At 43.9% G+C, this 18,523-nt stretch overlaps 1 protein-coding gene across 1 annotated transcript in view; it reads right to left on the reverse strand.

The window, feature by feature from the left end:
• Positions 1–2,226: 2,226 nt before the first annotated feature.
• Positions 2,227–18,523, reverse strand: part of VRK1 (VRK serine/threonine kinase 1) — a 37,637-nt gene continuing 21,340 nt past the window's right edge. The window contains exons 11-12 of the mRNA XM_056851106.1: positions 14,340–14,451; positions 2,227–2,411 (exon numbers count right to left, since the gene is read on the reverse strand). Of these exons, the coding sequence (XP_056707084.1) occupies positions 2,284–2,411; positions 14,340–14,451 (240 nt within the window). The 3' untranslated portion in view covers positions 2,227–2,283. The remainder of the gene's footprint in view (positions 2,412–14,339; positions 14,452–18,523) is intronic.

Raw genomic sequence — 18,523 nt, forward strand, 5'->3', positions numbered from 1 at the left:
GGGCATAGTCAAGCCAACAGAGATTTGCCGGATGACGTCAAACTGGGATTTCAAAACGGATTTGTTGCGGGTTCGTTAACCAAACTTTGCAGTAGTTGTGACATCTGGATTCACAAATGCCTGTTTGTTGAGTGGCAAGGAATGGCCAGAAGTGGCAGGATAAACAGGACAACCTCCCAACTGAGAGGCAGGAAGCAAGGACAGACAGGGCATTCTGCACTTTGTAACTTATCTCTGGTCAATTAACCAGAGCTTTGTTGCACAAACTGTGGTTTATCGTGATGCCTGAATGCAGCCAAAGAGAAGTCCCCAGCTTATAGCCAATAGGTCAAAGCCAGCCCTGCCATTCCTCACCATTCCAGATGGGCAATAAAAGGCAATGCTTCATAGCTGGCAACCACCCCTCCCATCTTTTACTTAGAGCATGATGGAATTTTGTTGGCATGTGACTGCTGTGCCTACGAAAAAAAAGAAATACAAACCTACAACATTCTAGGTAATTCACTTTCATTTTAATTAAGAGCCATCCATTTGTTCTATAATGGCAATAGAAAATTAAAAGAGCAAAAACAACTAGCTATTCTTATGGGGACAGGAACGTTTCATCTTGATAAGATCTTTGCAGGTTGAGATGGGGGAACTGGGGTTGTCAACCTCCAGGTGGCACCTGGAGTTCTCCCAGAATTACAACTGATCTCCAGACTAGAGATCAGTTCCCCCTGGAGAAAATGGTAGTTTCAGACAGTGGACTCTACAACTTAACATCCCTGTTGAGGTCCCTTCACAAACTCCACAGTCTCCATGCTCTGCTCCCAAATCTCCAGGAATTTCCCAAGTTGGAGTTGGCAACCCTAATTGGGACATGGAATTCGTTCATTGCTAGCGTACCCGCTTGAGTTACAAAGAGCTACACAAATGCCCAGTCATCTAGTTCATGAAGCCAGCTGGGTGACCTTGGGCTAGTCACAGCTGTCTTCGAGCTCTCTCAACCTCACAGGGTGTCTGTTGTGGGGAGGGGAAGGGAAGGCGATTGTAAGCCAGTTTGATTCTTCCTTAAGTGGTAGAGAAAGTTGGCATATAAAAACCAACTCTTCTTTTTCCTAGAAGGATCCTCTGGGTCTCTGAACACTTTTTTGCGAACAAAAAGAACTGCAGAAGGGGGAGAGATAAGCTCTGTTATGCATATAGAACTTCACTCACATGGACAGAAACTATTATTTTTTTCAATATTTTCATTTTCATGTTAACCCTTGTTCCAGTTATAGCAAAGCACTGCTTCAGAAGTACATCTGTATTAAGTATTTGAGTAAAATAGAAGTAGTTGCAAAAAAAGTAAACACTAAACATTTCTCTTATGAAGCGCAACTTGGGAGAAAGAATGATGCTCAAAGGGTCGGAATATTCTTCCAATTGCTTTGAGGTAAATTCTTGTTTACTGAAGGAAATGCTATAACAATGTAAAGATAATTTAACCATTGATGAAGTACCATTCTGCCTGAAACAGTTTATGTAGACCTTCCATTCAATAGCAGAGCTTTCGTCCCTACAAAGATTTTTTATTTATTTAATTTTATTGTTAGGGTGGGGAAAAGGGAAGACATGGTATTGTAAGATCAGCAACTGCATACCTCAGGGCAAAATTCTGTTTGAGTACTACCAATTGGGTTGTTGGTGGCAACTAAGAGCGGCCTGAGAAATAATGGATAGTTGTAGCAATGGGCTTTACTTGCAGTCACCCCCCAAGAAGACTCTGGCCAGCCCACCATTCTTCTCACCCTTCTAGGGGTAGCCTCCCCCCAAAAGCTAACTGATGATTAGGAGACTAGAAATTTATAAAGTTATGGACACGGTGGACAAAGTCAAGAGAGAAATATTAGGTTGGATCCAGTGATTCCCTTATGCTAAGCAACACGCCTTTTTCCTAACCTGAAGTCTAACTTAGCTGAAGCAAGAGATTGGATCCAAACCAGTGGTCCCAACAGAACAGATATCAAAATTAAGATTTCATTTTTATTCAAGTGTAACAGAAACTGAACAGGTGCAAAAAGCGTGCATACAGCCATTTATAAAGTTTGAAAACATCTGTATTGGTAGTAAACTATGCATCCTGTACAGAAAGACTTAAAATATTTACTCTTCCAAGTCCAACTACACAATGGAGAACAGTCTTTTTACAGTCCGTAGGCTAAACACTTACATAAAAAGGAAAACAATCCTAATCCTTGTGTATGTGTGGGGGAGAGAAAATAATAAAAGCAGCAAGCACACATTATTCTGGCTCTCCTACTTCTGGATTCTCTTCTTGGGTTTCACGCTTGTCTTGATTTTGGGAGATGTCTTCTCCATTTTGGGAGATGCCTTCGGCATTTTGGGAGAAGTCTTCGGCACTTTGGGTTTGGAAACTCCCACCTCTGCAGTTGTTAAGAATAAAGACAATTTAAAAAAACTAAACAATGACCACAGAACAATGGTCAGCGTACAATCCAAACATTCTATATTAATACATTAAAAAGGAATATTCATATTAATTTACTCATGAAATACACTGCATATAAAACGCCCTCACACCAGCTTTAGGGCACTCCTGAGTATTATAAAGTTAATTTATAGCAGTAAAATTCATGGGCATAGTTTATACTATTACAAGCTACATAAACTATAGTTTGATAGGGAAAGTAAGGCGGTAGCCTGTAAGAAGCATCTACCTCCTGCTCCCATGTATACTTGCCGAGAAAACATTTCTTGTGTATGTGTGTGTAAATCACACATACACACACAAGTTGCAGCCTCATTAGAATCATATGTGAGTGGCTGAGACACTCCTACCCTGATGCCCTCCTTCCTCCACTTCTAGCCCATAAGGACACAAAGGGTTGGATCCAGACTAAGTCTTCTGTTCACACAAGGTACTTTTACCAGAGGAACAGGATGTTCCTCCCACCAAAGCCTACGGACCTTCTCAAAATGCTGCTCCTGGGGGCAGGGGATTCTTTCAGGAACAATGTGAAAGTCAAATCAGGGGTCTAAAGCAGGAAGAGGGAATTACCCCGCTCCTTCCACTAGTGAAAAATTCAGCCTGGATCTAACCCCAGGGGAATACTTCCCTGGGACTGAACCTGATGACTCAAGTGGCGGGAAACAACAAATATAACTATCAGAAATATGTCCCCCGAGCATCCACTTAGGCCACCAGGCTTGGGGTGGACAGATGACAATGCTCAGAGAAAAAGGAAGCACAGACCTTCTTTGGCCTAGTAGAAGTGCCTCAGCTTAGTCTTCTTCCACCAGACCTGCCTGTACCCTGAACTCAGTGGCTTGTATGTGTGCTCAAATAACAGTCCTTTACTCTGACTTAGGCAGTATTACTTAGCTGGGGGGAGTGTGGTGGCAACCCAGGTAGGCTGGGGAAAGCCTACCCCACCCCCCACCCCAAGCATACAGAATGAGCCATGCCTTGCTTGACATCTATAGCACCCATGACCTTCTGGTGATGTGTGTCATGGTAGATCCGTCAGTTGGAAAGTACACATGCTTATGACATTCAAACAGAACCATTTTTTAAAAATTGATGGTTGTTGCAGAATGCCCATCCACTATCTTTGTATGAGCTTCTCCAAAAATAGTTTGGAAATCCGATTGGGAGATAGGTTGGTAGAGACACAGAGACAAGAGGTGCTGCTTGAACAAGAACCAGAGGTATGGAGATAGATCACGATGGGTAGCCATGTTAGTCTGTCAATAGCAGTAGAAAAGAGCAAGATTCCAATAGCACCTTAAAGACTAACAAAATTTCTGATAGGGTATGAGCTTTCGTGAGCCGCACTTCTTCATACCCTGCCAGAAATTTTGTTTAAGGAAGGCACTTAAAGGTGCTATTTCTAGTTATTCTCTTATACCCTTTGCTGGATCTCAATGCTCAAGTTCAGCAGAACTGGCCCAAACTTGAGCCAAAGGGATTCCCATTAGTAACTTTGTGTCTAAATCACTTTGAGCATACAACAACATAAAGACTGGCTTCAATGGACATAACTCTGATTCTTTAATTTATTTATTTTGATTTATTGATTTTTATTTTTATCCTGCCCTCAATACCTGGCCAAGGTTATCTTCTGGCAATCTCATCCATATAACAGTTTTATGGACACAGATTACGCGATCACTGAATGCAGGCATGTAGGCTTATTTTCACCATTATGCTGATATTTGCTCTAGGATGAACAAATTGGCATCCCATTAATGAAAAGCAAATGAAAGGGGAAATTAAGGCCCTTTTACATTCCAAAGGAAGACATGGAAGGTCTGTGAAATCAATTTTCTTTCAACAAAACTGCAACCCCAAAAGTGAGAGGGAGGGGGGAAATGGTGCCAAGATCACGATAACCATTTCCAACAGGCCAGAAAATGAGCCAACAGGACACCAGAAACAATTCCCAACATTAAGTCTTGCAGTTTCATAGACAGTACAGTCTGTGCAGTCTGTGACTGAAGGTCAGCCCTTAGAAACCGAGGACTCGTTTGGATTTGCACAACAGTATAGTACAAAGAGAAAGTGAGCTCAATGACCGGAAAATTACAAGCCTCCAAGTTACATGTGCTGGATAAACTGGGTACAAACAACTGCGAAGAAAAAGCAAAACATGGGTGAACACTGCGCATTAGCAAAACACTGGCATTTGGGTTCCAAAGGGCTAACCCTCTTGTGGATAATCTCAACTTGGATACTTCCTACCATTTCTCCCATGGGATCTCTTTTCTGTTGCCCAACTACCCACTGAATAGAAGAAAATCTATAATAAAAGGATGTGTTTGTCTGCATGGCAGGCATAACTAGTTGGAAAATAAGGCTAGGACTTTCAAAACTGGCCACCAGTTTCCAGATGATCATGGGAGTTGCAGTGCCAAAAACAAAAAAATCAAGGAAAAATTAAGATTTGAGCCCAGATTAACTCCATAACATTCTTCCGCATTTTGCAAGGGAAGCAACAGTTGTCTTGTTTGTGGCAGGCTTAGCCCATCACACAAAAAAGCTAGGAGTTTCAAAATGGGCCACCAGTCCCAGAATCATCATGGGAGTTGTGGTGTCAAAATTGAAAGGATATCCCAGCCAAGCTTCTCTCTAGAACATCCCTCTGGAAGCAGCAGAAAGGTGGAGTCAGCACAGACTTCGTGTGTGTATAGAATATGTTCTCTCCTTTATAAAACAAACCTTCAGACAACCTTGCCGATTAAGAAGTCTTCTTGTGGCTGATGCTCATGGAAATAATGCTCAAGAGGAACCAGCAGTTGTACAGTCAAGTAAAATGCTATGAAATCTGTTTGCTACATAACTACAAGTTTGCGCCACTTCAAATTCTCATAATCTATGGGATGTATATAAAGAACATCTCTCAGAAGGTATTTTGAATCAAGCCGGAATACAAAATATGGACACAGAAATGACATATAATGATGCAATTTTAATAGAGCACTTGTATTGATTGAAGATTGCATCCTAACCATGGGTGGCTCTCCTTTGAAAACATTTCGTCTTCCTGAACCATGAAGAGATGATAGTTAGGCACTTGCAAGCAAATTTGTAACAGAGCTTGCATATGATCCTGAAGAGCTTAGAGAATTCATGCGTGAAAATGAGCCAAATTTAATACTGGACCAACGGAACATTTTTTGAAGGAAGCACAGACACTATTTTCAATAAAAATGGAGGCGTATCTTTCATAGACACTCCAGGTGGAACAAGAAATGCACTTTATGTAGTCTATTTCTAGGCAAAGTTTGCTGGAAGAGGATGAGAACTCTTACTATTGTTTCAAAAGATAGAGATGCAGCTTGTTTAGGAAGAGCGAGAATCGCTTGTTCAGTACTCAAATTAAATATGACGTGTCAAATAGGCTGACAAACTAACGTGCAGTATTAACAGAGGAACATTATAACATTTTCGAAGAGTGCAAACCCATTGCATTGGATGAGTGGTCTGTTCCTCACAAAGCTGTATTAGAAGCTTTAGACCAGGGATGGGGAACCTCCGGCCCCTCGTCCGGATCCGGCCCACGAGATCATTTTATCCGGGCCCCTTGCTGATTCCAGGAGCTCCAGAGCCATGCCGCTCCACCTCTCGCTAGCTAGGCTCTCTCCTCGGCAGTTCGGGCTTTGCCAATTGAGTGACTGTGGGGCCCTTTCTCCCAACTCTCCTCTCTTCCTGGAGAGACTCACAACTTCTGCCCAAAAAATGCGCTTGGCCGGAAGCCCCCCTCCCCTTTGTCTCACCGGCTGTTTCTAGGTGAGTGGGTGGCGTGCCCTGCTCCTCCAGCTCAGTGGGCCTCTACGTGGCCCTGCCTTCGCTCTCCGACTTAAAGCTGCTTGGGCTCCCGGAGCTTATGCCACCATCTCCCCCCTCGCCTGCCTGCCACTGGCCGTTCCCTCCGCTGGCTCAGTGGGCCCCTACACGGCCCTCCCCTCGCTCTCCCTCGGGCTGAGGAAAAAAGGTAAAGCTGGCTCTCCAGCCATGCCAGCCTCAAACTTTCCTCCCCACCCTCCTAGCTTGCCTCTGACCCGTGCAGTGGGGCGATCTGGTGAGTGAGTGTGTGCGTGCGCAACAGAGATCCCCGGGCCACTGTGCAGCCAGGTGAGTGCGTGTGTGTGTGCGCGCGCAGGAGAGATCCCCGGGCCGTTGTGCAGCAGGGTGAGTGTGTGTGTTTGTGCAGGAGAGATCCCCGGGCCGCTGTGCAGTTGGGTGACTGCGTGTGTGTTTGCACAAGACAGAGACCCCCAGGCCGTTGTGCAGCCCAGTGAGTGTGTGCGAGAGAGAGAGAGATCCCCGGGCCATTGTGCAGCCCGGTGAGTGCATGTGTGTTTGCGCAAAAGATCCCCAGTGAGTGAGAGTGAGAGTGAGAGTGAGAGTGAGAGAGAGTGAGAGAGAGAGAGAGAGAGAGAGAGAGAGAGAGAGAGAGAGAGAGAGAGAGAGAGCCTCCCTCCCTTTCCTTCCTTCCTTCTTTTCCTTCCTTCGCTATCCGACTGAATTGCAAGTTATCTCAGGATAAGCAGGTTTTTTTCCCTACCTGTGAAGCCGCATAAGCAGTTTGGCTTGGTACACGTACTGCCGGTCCAGCAGGCTTACTTCGCCCAAAACCATCAGGTTTTCTAGGCTCCACTCGCCTGCAATTCTCCCGACTGCACTTCAGGCTCCGGAACCCTTTTTCCAGGTCTTTTGTATACCCGCTTCATCAGTGCTGGGAGTGTGCGTTCTTCGGCAAGATGACTGCTCACCGGGATGATTCTTTTCCCGGCTTGGATTTCACTCACTGAAGCAAGTTCGCCCAGAGTTTATTTTGTTCAATTGAGACTTTATATTTAGCTTAAGCATATTGTGTATATATTGTGTAACATTTGGCTTAGACCAGGGGTCGGCAAACTCATTAGTCAAAAGAGCCAAATATCAACAGTACAACGATTGAGATTTCTTTTGAGAGCCAAATTTCTTAAACTTAAACTATATAGGTAGGTACACTGTTTATTAACTTAATAAACTTTAATTAAAGTTTTAAGTCTTAATTAAACTATAGGTACACTGAATAAAACTTGATATCATACTTAATAGTGATCTTATTTATTGATAAAAATTAAATTGTAAGTCCCTGCCATTTCCCCCTCCCCGTCTGGAGTCCTCATCTGGAGGCCTGGTCTACCGCCATAAAAGCCTATTGGTGGACCTGGCCTCCGGCTGAGTTCCATTGGGAGGCCAGGTCTATCCATTGGCTTTCTTGGCAGTAGACCTGGCCTCCGGAGGCCCATAGAAGCCAATTGGTAGACTTGGCCTCTGAAGGGGGACTTTTTCCCCTCCTCGGAGTCCAGGTCTACCGCCAAGAAAGCCAGTGGGTAGGCATGGCCTCCCAATGGGACTCAGCCGGAGGCCAGGTCTACCAAAGGAAGCCCGCCCCACCCAACAGCTGATAGGTGGGGGGCCAGGAACCGCCGAGCTGCCCACCCAGCAATCGTGCGGCTAGAGGGGAGGGGAGGCTTTAGCCTCCCAACCATTGAGGGCAAGGGAAAGGGGGACCCGGCCATTCTCCACGGTGGGGGGGGAGACAGCGCGCCCACTCGCCCGCTCTCTCTCTCTCAGGCGCGCGGCTCCACAGCCCGGCTGCCGGCGCAAGAGCAGGGGCTCCGAACCAAGTTCGGAGAGCGGCACTCAACAGGCCAAAGAGCCGTCTGCGGCTCTGGAGCCGCAGTTTTGAGACCCCTGGCTTAGACCTATGGTGATTTGTTTCAATATGTGTGCCATGCTTACTTTGTTGCTTAACTCCAATTATTTAAGAACGAGGTTTTCTTTTGAATACTAAACCTCCCGGTGGTGGCTGGAGACCTGGCAACCCTAGCCTCCCCCCCCATGCGTGCCAGATCTACACCTGATATAGCTTCCTTCGGGGGCCATAAGTGTGCAAATGGCCCTTGGCAGGAAAAAGGTTCCCCACCCCTGCTTTAGACCCACACATTGCAAGATAGACAAAGAAATTATTCAACTGAGGTAGAAGTCACCACTATATTAGCTGAGGGCTTCCGACAAACGTTGCATTATTCCGCAAGAATCAAGAATTTATGAGTAGAGCCTGCATCAAATCATAGTACACTTGTAGTAGACTCCAAAAACATTGTCTGGAAGAAAATAATGCAAGTATAACTTGCTGATTATGCTACAGGTAGTGAATTTGCAAGTAATGGTGCTATAAATCTAATAGAGAAGGGTGGAATACACTGGAACTACTATGCTGGAAGATCTACAGAACTCAGTAATTCCAAAAGTATCACGAAATTATATGAATCCAGTCTAGTTACGTCAAAGGGCTGTTTTATTATCTAGAATGATGCTGTAGATACCGTCAAGATGTGTTCTATTTTCTTGGTCAAATGACCGTAAAAATAAAAACTTAACTAGATGCCGTCAAGTAGCTTCCAACGCAGAGCAGCTCTATGAATTAATAACCTCCAAAACGTTCTATAGCCTTGCTCAGATCTTGCAAACTGAGGGTGGTGGCTTCCTTAATTCAGTCAATCCATCTCATCTTGGGTCTTCCTTTTCCCCTGCTGCCTTCAACTTTTCCTATAATTTTCCAGTGATCCTGGTCTTCTAATTATAGGTTCAAAATATGATAGCCTCAGTTTGGTCATTTTAGCTTCATTTTAGTTTAGGCCTGATTTGATCTAGAACCCACTTATTCATCTTTTTGGTGGTCTGTAAAACTCCACATTTCAAATGAATCTACTTTCTGCCAGTCAGCTTTCTTCATTGCCCAATTATCACACCCATACATAGTAAGGTGAAATACTATGGTATGAATTATCTTGCTCTTGGTCGCCAGCAACACATCCTTACCCTTAAGGGTCTTTTCTAGCTCCTTCCTGGCTGGCCTTTCCAGCCTCAATCTCCTCCTGAATTCTTGGTTGCAGTCATTGGATGTCATCAACACAGAATAATTACAGGCCAGGAAGCAGGCCAGGTAGTTCTTATTCCAAGAATTCCTATAATATCTACAGACTTTCAATTTCCATTTAAAAGGCTTCAATTAACCCATTCAACTAAGTTCTGCAACAAGCATCAATAAAGCTTAAGGACTCTCATTAAAAATAGTTGGCGATGATTTGCAAAAACCTTGTTTGTGCACACAGACAACTGTATGTAGAATGCTCATGAGTGAGAGACAGAAGAAAACTAATCATATTAGCTCCTAATGGCAGGACTAGGAATGTAAATATAACAAAGCCTTGCTACCATCAATAATTGTTTCACTCCTTCATTTCCGTAATTAACTGTTAATATCCGAAGTGTAATTATTTATTTGTTATTAGTTATATTTTACCATATACACACAGATGTAAAATTGTTGAAAATAAAAAGGTGTTTTAATTGATTTTTAAAAAAAATAATAGTTATTTGTTGTCAAAATGAACTGAAAATACTTACCACAGGAAAAAAATATGGCCAAAGGCTGCTTTGGGGGTTAGCCCATAGGGCACACAGGGGCAGAGCCCCTATAAAATAATGTTGTAAGTGCAGCAGGCTATGGGGATGGTGAGCAAAGCTAGCAAGAATTGGCCCCCAGAATGGCATAATAGGCATGCCTTAACTTAGGACCATCTAGTATACATAAATTGTTAAATTTTTCACAATGGAGGAAATGCCACTGTGGTATAGTGGTTACAGGCTAGAGCTGAGGAAACCCAGAAACTGCCATGAAATAAACTGGGTGACTTTGGCCCAGTTACTATCTCTCATCCTACCATACCTCACAGGACTGTTGTAAGAATGAAATAGGGTGGCAGCAAATCATGTATTCTGGTCCTTGGAGACAGGGCGAGATTAAAAATTTAAACAGATACAATTTAAACATCCAGAGTATCTGTATTGAGACAGATTGCTTTTCAGTAGATTTATTAGTGACGGGAAAAACCAAGAGTCTAAATCAGTGAAAAGAGTCCTCCCTAAAGGATTTCACAGCGCCAAGACTGGCCAGCAAAGCTGCAGATAAATTTAACACAAGGGACACATGATAGGAAAAGCTGGCTCTTGGGACAGGGTATACGGCTCCAAGTTCTCAACTCACCATTTCTGGAAGAGAGCCAATGAATCTCTGCAACTAAATCCTTGATGGCTTCCACTCAGTGTGCCGCAGATACCAAGACCACCAGGAAAACGGGCATCTTCCAAACTGCTGAAATCCCACCTTTCACTGCACCTCTCCCTCACATAACCCCCTGTGATGAGGGGGGGAAATCTCTCCCATGTCACCCACTTTGCTTTACCTCAGACAACTGAGACACCAGAGGCTTTACTCAGTTGAACAACGAATTTTTATTATATTTCACAGTGAAAGGCATGGGAGGGAAAGCTAGTTTTGATGAAAGGTGCAAAGTTTCTATACATGTAATGAGTTGTTCAACACATACAGCACAGATGATATTTTATTTAACTTACGTTTCCAACACTTTAAGGTAGCTTAGTCCCATAACTTGCGCACAGGGGTTCATGCGTATACCCTGGTGCCTAAAACTAGGAAATGTGGAGATTCTCACTTCTCCTTTCCTTAATTTCTCTGTGGAATTACTACACAGCACTTAAAAGTCATTTTCACAAAACACTTGGGCCAGGAATACCTCCTTCCCCGGAGACTATTCCTCCCCTCAGTGACTAGAGTAGGGACCCCTCTCCCCAAACTCCTCTCTTTCGTCACCCTTCAGGTTTTTGCCCATCACACTAGGCACAACCTATCACACTGGAACCCAGAGTACAAGACCTCTTCTCTTCCAGAAGCTCAGAGTCTCTTCCCTTAAGTTCCACCCACCTACAGTCACTGACAGATATTAAACCTTACTCCGTCACACCCCCATGCTCCAATTTGAGGGAGATCACATCTGTTTTTGAACTATCCGGCTAAAATTCTTAGCGCACCCAGCCCAGGAGACACTGCTAAACCGCTATGGCTACACAGCAGAAGCAGAAAATGGGGAAATGAAGCACTGCCGGCAACCACACAGAGAGCACTCTTTTCAGTCTAATACAGTTAATCACGATAAATAAGAGGGTTGAACAAGGAGCATTTCTGTGTTTGCTTCCGCTATTGAAATTATTCTTTGTAACCTTGATAATTTGGGTAAAAAAATAACAAAAAAATAGTTTCCTACCTGCTTAACTGTACTAAGCAGAGAATGCAATATCTCAAGATGCTCCATTCAAATCTACTGAGGGCCACTTTTACATTTTGCAGACTCAAGAGGATAGGTTAGCCATGACAAAAAAAATGTTTCCATTTTAACTCACTGTTTTCTTTTTAAACCATTCACTATTAACCCATTTTCTCTCTCAATACCACACAACACACACTTCATGACTGTCTCTGAGTTCCTCCCCCTTTTTTCTTCTCTCTTCATTGGGGGGGAAGGGCTCTTCTGTTTTATCTTCCTGATAAATTGTGGTGCAAAAGAACCCAAGATTTTCACCTTCCCAACAATTCAGGCACTAAACATGTTTCAGGGCCAGCTAAGCACAACAGTAGCACAACCCACATATTACACTGGAGAGAATGGGCTGGAAAGCATTCATTTCAGGGCAAAAGTGTGTTTAATAAAAGGTAAATACCTCTCTGTATTACAGGAAACTGGCAAGATCTATATTGCAGCGCATGCCAGTGAAACATTTAGTTTTGTGCCCTGGCAGAAACAACTCATGCAGAATGGTACCAAACTTTACCACACATGTCTGAATTCAGAGATAGGAGCAGCAGCAGGAATATTCTCCTCACTCAATTTTGATCACTTCTTTAGATTGTACACAAATGGGTTGAGGAGAATTATGGACAAATTTATTTGGAATTCCTCAAGGAGCCACAACTACCTTTTTAATAGAGCTGGCCTGCAAGTACTAGATTTTAGTTTTTCAACAAGGAAGAAATACAGAACCACCTGTAGTAAAGCAACAGTAAGGAATATTTGTAATTGCTTGCTTCAGCCCCCAAGCTATACCACTGTATTTCAGCTGTCACTTGGAAGAGGAATGAGTTTGTTTCTAACTTTAAGCAAAGCCTTCCAAAATTTGTTTAAAAATATCCCTCCCCCCACTGGTTTAGATATTAAGGCGGCTTATTATTTTCTGTTACTAAAATGGAACACATAAAGCAGTAACAATTAAAAAATCAGCAATCACACAGCAGTAGCATTAAAGCCTGTTAATTTAAAGAAAGCAGCAAGTGTCAGTATTCACACACACACACACACACGAGGCAAAATCATCTGGAATGAAAGATGCATGTCTAATTTGGTACCAGAAGCTCAAAATTTATTTTATTTAGATATTTATATCCCACTTTCACCCCCAGTAGGAATTCACAGAAACTTACAACATTGTTTCTTCTTTTTTTTGTTAGGTAGGTGAGGCTGATTGTATGTGACTGGAACAAGGTTACCTAAGAAGTTTCCATGGCAGAGTAGGGATTCGAACCTGGGTCTCCCAGACCCTAGTCTAACATTTTAAACACTGCAACACACTTGCTTGGTAGATGGCTATGAGGAAGGAAAGTGGGGGCACCATAAGAGAAAGTTTTGTCTAGTGGCAACTCACCTTGGATCGGAAAGTAGATCACAAAACTGGACTTCTGCACATGATTTTGTCTGATCCACTGTAGATTAGGCTAAGGCTTGTCCTATAACCTTATACTTTTGTCCCTCATCATACATCCCACTTGTAATAGAGTCATTTGACCAACAGGCCTCCTCTTGGTGTAGGTAGTAGCTTAGAGAGTCAGTCTCTAGCACTTAGAAAAAGAAGAAGAGTAGGGCATTATACCCCACTTTTCTATACCTTCAGGGGTTGCAAAGTAGCATAGAATCACATTCCCTTCCTCTCCCCACAACAGGCAGATTGTGAGGTAGGCGAGACTGAGAGAGTTCTGAAAGAACTGTGACTGGCACAAGGTCACCCAGGGGACTTCATGTGGAAGAGTGGGGGAATCGAACCCGGTTCTTCAGATTAGAGTCTGTCGCTCTTAACCACTAGCCAGCATGGTGTAGTGATTGAGAGTGGCAGACTCTAATCTGGAGAACTGGGCTTGATTCCCCCACTCTTCCACATGAAGCCCCCTGGGTGACCTTGGGCTAGTTAGTCCTCTCAGAACTCTCTCAGCCCCACCTACCTCTCAAGGTGCTTGTTATGTGGGGGGGGGGGGAGGAAAGGCCGCTTTGAGACTCCTTACGGTAGAGAAAAGCGGGGTATAAAAACCAACTCTTCTTCTTCTACACCACACTGGCTTTACTGTTAAAAAAACTCTTTGTTGATAAGGCTGGAGAAGACTTGCTTTCAGCCGCTCTGCTGACACTGCTTGGCAGTTCATACATTATCAATTAGGCCCAAATAGTCCCAAATTATTTTACAGTCTATCTGGATAAACTCCCTTTTCTTAAAACAGCTCCTTTACTTTAAATTCACTCACTGTTGTAAATGGTGGCTGCTGCTGCTGCTAGCCTCTGGCTGAAACCTGCTGTGATGAATAGGTCCTGGGGAGTCAGCGCTACCTGACAGTGAATTGGACAAGATAGGGAAGGATAAAAATGAGAATGGAAGGGGAAATAAATGGCGGGGAAAGGGGGCAGAGGGAACCACCACCAAATGCTTCCGTCAGCTAACTCTCACTAGCTCTACATGATGGGCAGCCATCAGAAGACACAGTGACTACTCACAGAGAGCTGACAATTTCCCTAAAGTTACCCAGCAAAAAAAAAAAAACATTTATTGCAAAACAAACATCTTTGATTTTTACCAAGACTAAGATAAATGCAGAGGGGAACATTTGACTTACTAGGTGCAGCGCGCTTTCTCTTTGGGGCAGTTTTCACTTCATCCATAGCCGTTTCAGTATCATCTTCATCGGCGGCAGCTGAGTCTGATGCGGCAACTAATTTTCTTCTAGCCTGCCCCCCCCCAAAAAAAACCAAACAAGTTTTACACAAAGCAGAAAAATACATGCAGGCAAGCCACACAAAGACAAGGCAGTACAATAAGCTGCTGTGAATATTTTGCTATCAAATTCCCCATCTCTACCCTCTGGAGGCAATCAACTCAAAATCTCTATAGCAGTAAAAAAAAAATCATAATAAACATAGCACAAGTTCTTTGTTTTGAAAGTTTGGGGGAAAAAACCTGAGATTCTTATACAGGTCCCTATCCTAGTTTGCTCAGAAAGAGAGTTATAGTTAATAATCCAAATGATGTAGTAGGATTATTCCCAAGGCAGGAATTGCAATATGCACTTTCTGGCATTTCTGAATCTCTCAGGTTTCATTTATTTCAAATTTCTAGCCTTCATAACAAAGAAACTTTTCACTTTCACAAGGAAGGGTTAGGAATTGAGGAGGTCATGGAAAGTCTGAGCCCTGGAAAGTAGCTTCTCACGCTACTTGCTTCCCTGCCCCAGCCCCTCACCCCTTCAACATCTCTGCTGCTACTCCAGTCGTTGCCAATATATTCCAAGGCTACAGAACCTATCCACTAGGTATCAAATTAAGCACATTTAAAGAATATACAGAACGGATTTAAACTTAAAAGAGGAAGTCACAATTCAGAAGTTTTTGGTGAAGAACACAACTGTTTCTAAACAGAAGGGGAAGCAAGCATCAATACGTTTTAAACTCATTAGGATTCTTTTCTTCTTATAAGGTTACATTTCTTTAGGTAGTTTTCAGAGAGCAGCTGTGCTGGTCTGCGGTAGAAGAGCTAGATTCGAGTCCAGTCTCACCTAGAGACTAACAAGATTTCTGGGGTATAAGTTTTCAAGAGTCAAAGCTTCCTTTCTCAGACAGATATCTGATGAAGGGAATTTTATCTCTTGAAAAGCTTACACCCTGAAAATCCTGTTGGTCTCTAGGTACTACTAGACTCGAATCTATCATTTCTTCAGGTAAACTCCAATTCTACTGTCTCCCTCCTAAATGCTTTATATTCGAAACATAGAGCTGGAAGGGACCTCAAGGGTCATCTAGCCAAACCCCTTGAACAACACAGGAAATTTACAACCACCTTCCCCCCCCCCACCCTACTCCCACAGTGATCCCTGATCTATGCCCAGAGGAAGGCAAAAAACCTTTAGGATCCCTGGCCAATCTGGTCTGGAGGAAAATTCCTTCCTGACCCCAAAGTGGCGATTGGCATTACTCTGGGCATGTAAGAAAGGGCCACGAGAGCCAAGCACTGACTCATCCCTTCCTGCCCTCTCTATCGTGATCTGGCCAAGTTCACAGAATCAGCGATGCTTGTTGATTCAGAATGCAGCCCATTATTATTATTTTCCCCTAGTAGCAATAACTAGAGCTCCACTGGGTTACATGCATTTCCAAACGCCACAGAATAGACAAACATGTTAATACACAAAGCTTTTCTTTTTTCCTGTTTTGCAGTGAATGTTTTATAAGCCGGCCCGTTCTGCAAAGCACAGACACAGGCCACATATCTTAGCTCATAAGCATAAAAATAATGGCTGAAGTTCGGCTCGCTCCCCCCACCCCGCCGTAAGTTTGAGATACGTATAGCTTTACGGAAATAGCTGCCGAAGTGGTTACAACCTTGCATAGCTGACGAGAGAAGGGGAGAGTGCATTACATCTTTCCAAAGCGCTGCTTCATGATTACCATCTAAACCCTGCTGGGCTGAACAGATTGGTTCGATAATTACATACAATAACTGCAGTGGGCAGGTAACCCTCAGCTGGCACGGGGCAGCTCCCCTGTGAGAACTTCCATATGCAAACTGCACTGATGGAGTGCATTAGGTACATCTTTCCTGCCGGTGCACAGGCCTGATTAACGCCAACCAAGACTCCAAGGTTAGCATGTCAGCAGATTTGTGATGCATTAGGCAGGAATAAACACAGACACTTTTGTTCGTTCTGACCAAAAATTAAGGAGGAATATTTCACCACCGTACTGCTTTTATACACAAGGATACAAATGCATTCCTCTTGGCTGCACCAAGGAGAGATTTTTTAAAAGGCTCGTTGCGAAAGCAGGATTATCTAGCACATTCAACACACCAAAAAGCAAAAAGGACATTTATCTTGTTTCAAAGCTTATTCAGTTAAAAAAAAGCGCTCTCTTAATCTTGATTCAGGTGGGTTACACGGCAAGAGAAGTCAGGCATCATTCTCTGACAGAGACAACACCCATGTTTGATGCAGAGTGCAAGGCAAACTATGAATCACTAATTCATATTTATTTCACTCCAAATATTTCCGAGCGGTTATCAAGTGCCATCAGTGGGCTCATCACTGAGCCTACGACAGGTCCCGTGACTTGAGTGGTTTACTGCAGCAATAACGGGTGCCTCTCGCAGCAGCGCGACGAGGATAACTCCTCCTTAGGCAAGGCGCTAAGGGAACCCATGCAAATATTGGAGCAACATCATCCATTACGCATGAAAGTGAATTAGATTCTAGCCAAGCTGCGAACAACGTCTCATTAATAAGTCTCAAATCCGGAATCACTTTAAATTTATAGCACAGAAGACTGAGGTCTCCTGGTGGGAGAGAATTTCAATTAAGCTGGGCAGCAGCTGTCGACACAACTTCAGAATACCAGGTCATTCGGTTATGCCGTCTATACCCAGGTACAAGTTTAACTTAAAATAGGGAGCCCGTGTTGTCACCAATGACAATGGGGAGGGGCTTGGCTCAGTGTTAGAGCATATGCTTGGCATGCAGAACGTCCCAAGTTCAATCCCCGGCATCTCCATTTAAAGGGACTAGGAAGGTAGGTGATGTGAAAAATCACAGCCTGAGACCCTGGAGAGCTGCTGCCAGTCTGAGTAGACAATACTGACTTTGACTGGATCAAGGGTCTGATTCAGTATAAGGCAGCTTCATGCGTTCATGTGACAGATCTTGTGAATGGTCACTGAGTTTTGTCACCTGTACCACTTGCATTGCCGTGGCCTTCTGACACTGCTGTTTAGAATTCCCCCCCACTATATTTATTTATGAAGCCCCATGCCGCAGAGTGGTAAGCTGCAGTACTGCAGTCCAAGCTCTGCTCACAACTTGAGTTTGATCCCAATGGAAATTGGTTTCAGGTAGCCGGCTCAAGGTTGACTCAGCCTTCCATCCTTCCGAGGTCGGTGAACTGAGTACCCAGCTTGCTGGGGGTAAAGGGAAGATGACTGGGGAAGGCACTGGCAAACCACCCCGTAAACAAAGTCTGCCTAATAAACATTGGGATGTGACGTCACCCCATGGGTCAGGAATGACCCGGTGCTTGCACAGGGGACCTTTACTTTTTACTTTATATTTATTTAGAGCATTTCTAAGCTGCCCTTCCACCCAATTCAGGGTCTCCAAGGCCCTGTACCTGTGTGTGTAGATATGTATATGCACTGACTACAGATTCAATGCACGTACCTGTACTAAGAGTGTCCAGCTGGCCTCAACCAGGGCCATGGCTTTCTCTGTCCTGGCCCCTGCCTGGTGGAATAGCCTCTCAAGTGAGACCAGGGCCCTGTGGGACCTTAGGGTTTTCTGCAGGGCCCACAAGACAGAGCCATTCCACCAGGCCTATGGTTGAGGCCAGTCACCCAGAGCCTGGCCTTGGCTGGGAAGGCAGATTATAAATTTGATAAATAAATAAATACTAAGGTGCTTTTCACATGAGTACAATATGGAAGACAATTCCTGTCTCAAGTCCAGGTGTAAGGCTGCCCAATCTTCTAACCATTCCATAGGTGTGCACGCTCCTCCTTTCTCCATTTCACATACATTCACCCCTATCTCCCTCATTCAAAGCAAACTAACCTGCACTGTTACGATCGCACAGACATTTTTGCACGCCACACTCAGCCCGAACAACAATTTGCAAACCCACTTCCTAGACATGGTTGCAAAATATGGTTTGACCAGCAAAGAGGGGAAATTTGCATGCAAAAAAAAAAAATTAGGAAAGACACGAGAATGCAAAACAAGCCTGGGGAAGAGGAAGGAAGAGTGTTCGAGCACACCAAGGA

Source organism: Euleptes europaea, chromosome 6, assembly GCF_029931775.1.
Source record: "Euleptes europaea isolate rEulEur1 chromosome 6, rEulEur1.hap1, whole genome shotgun sequence".
Lineage (NCBI taxonomy): Eukaryota > Metazoa > Chordata > Lepidosauria > Squamata > Sphaerodactylidae > Euleptes > Euleptes europaea.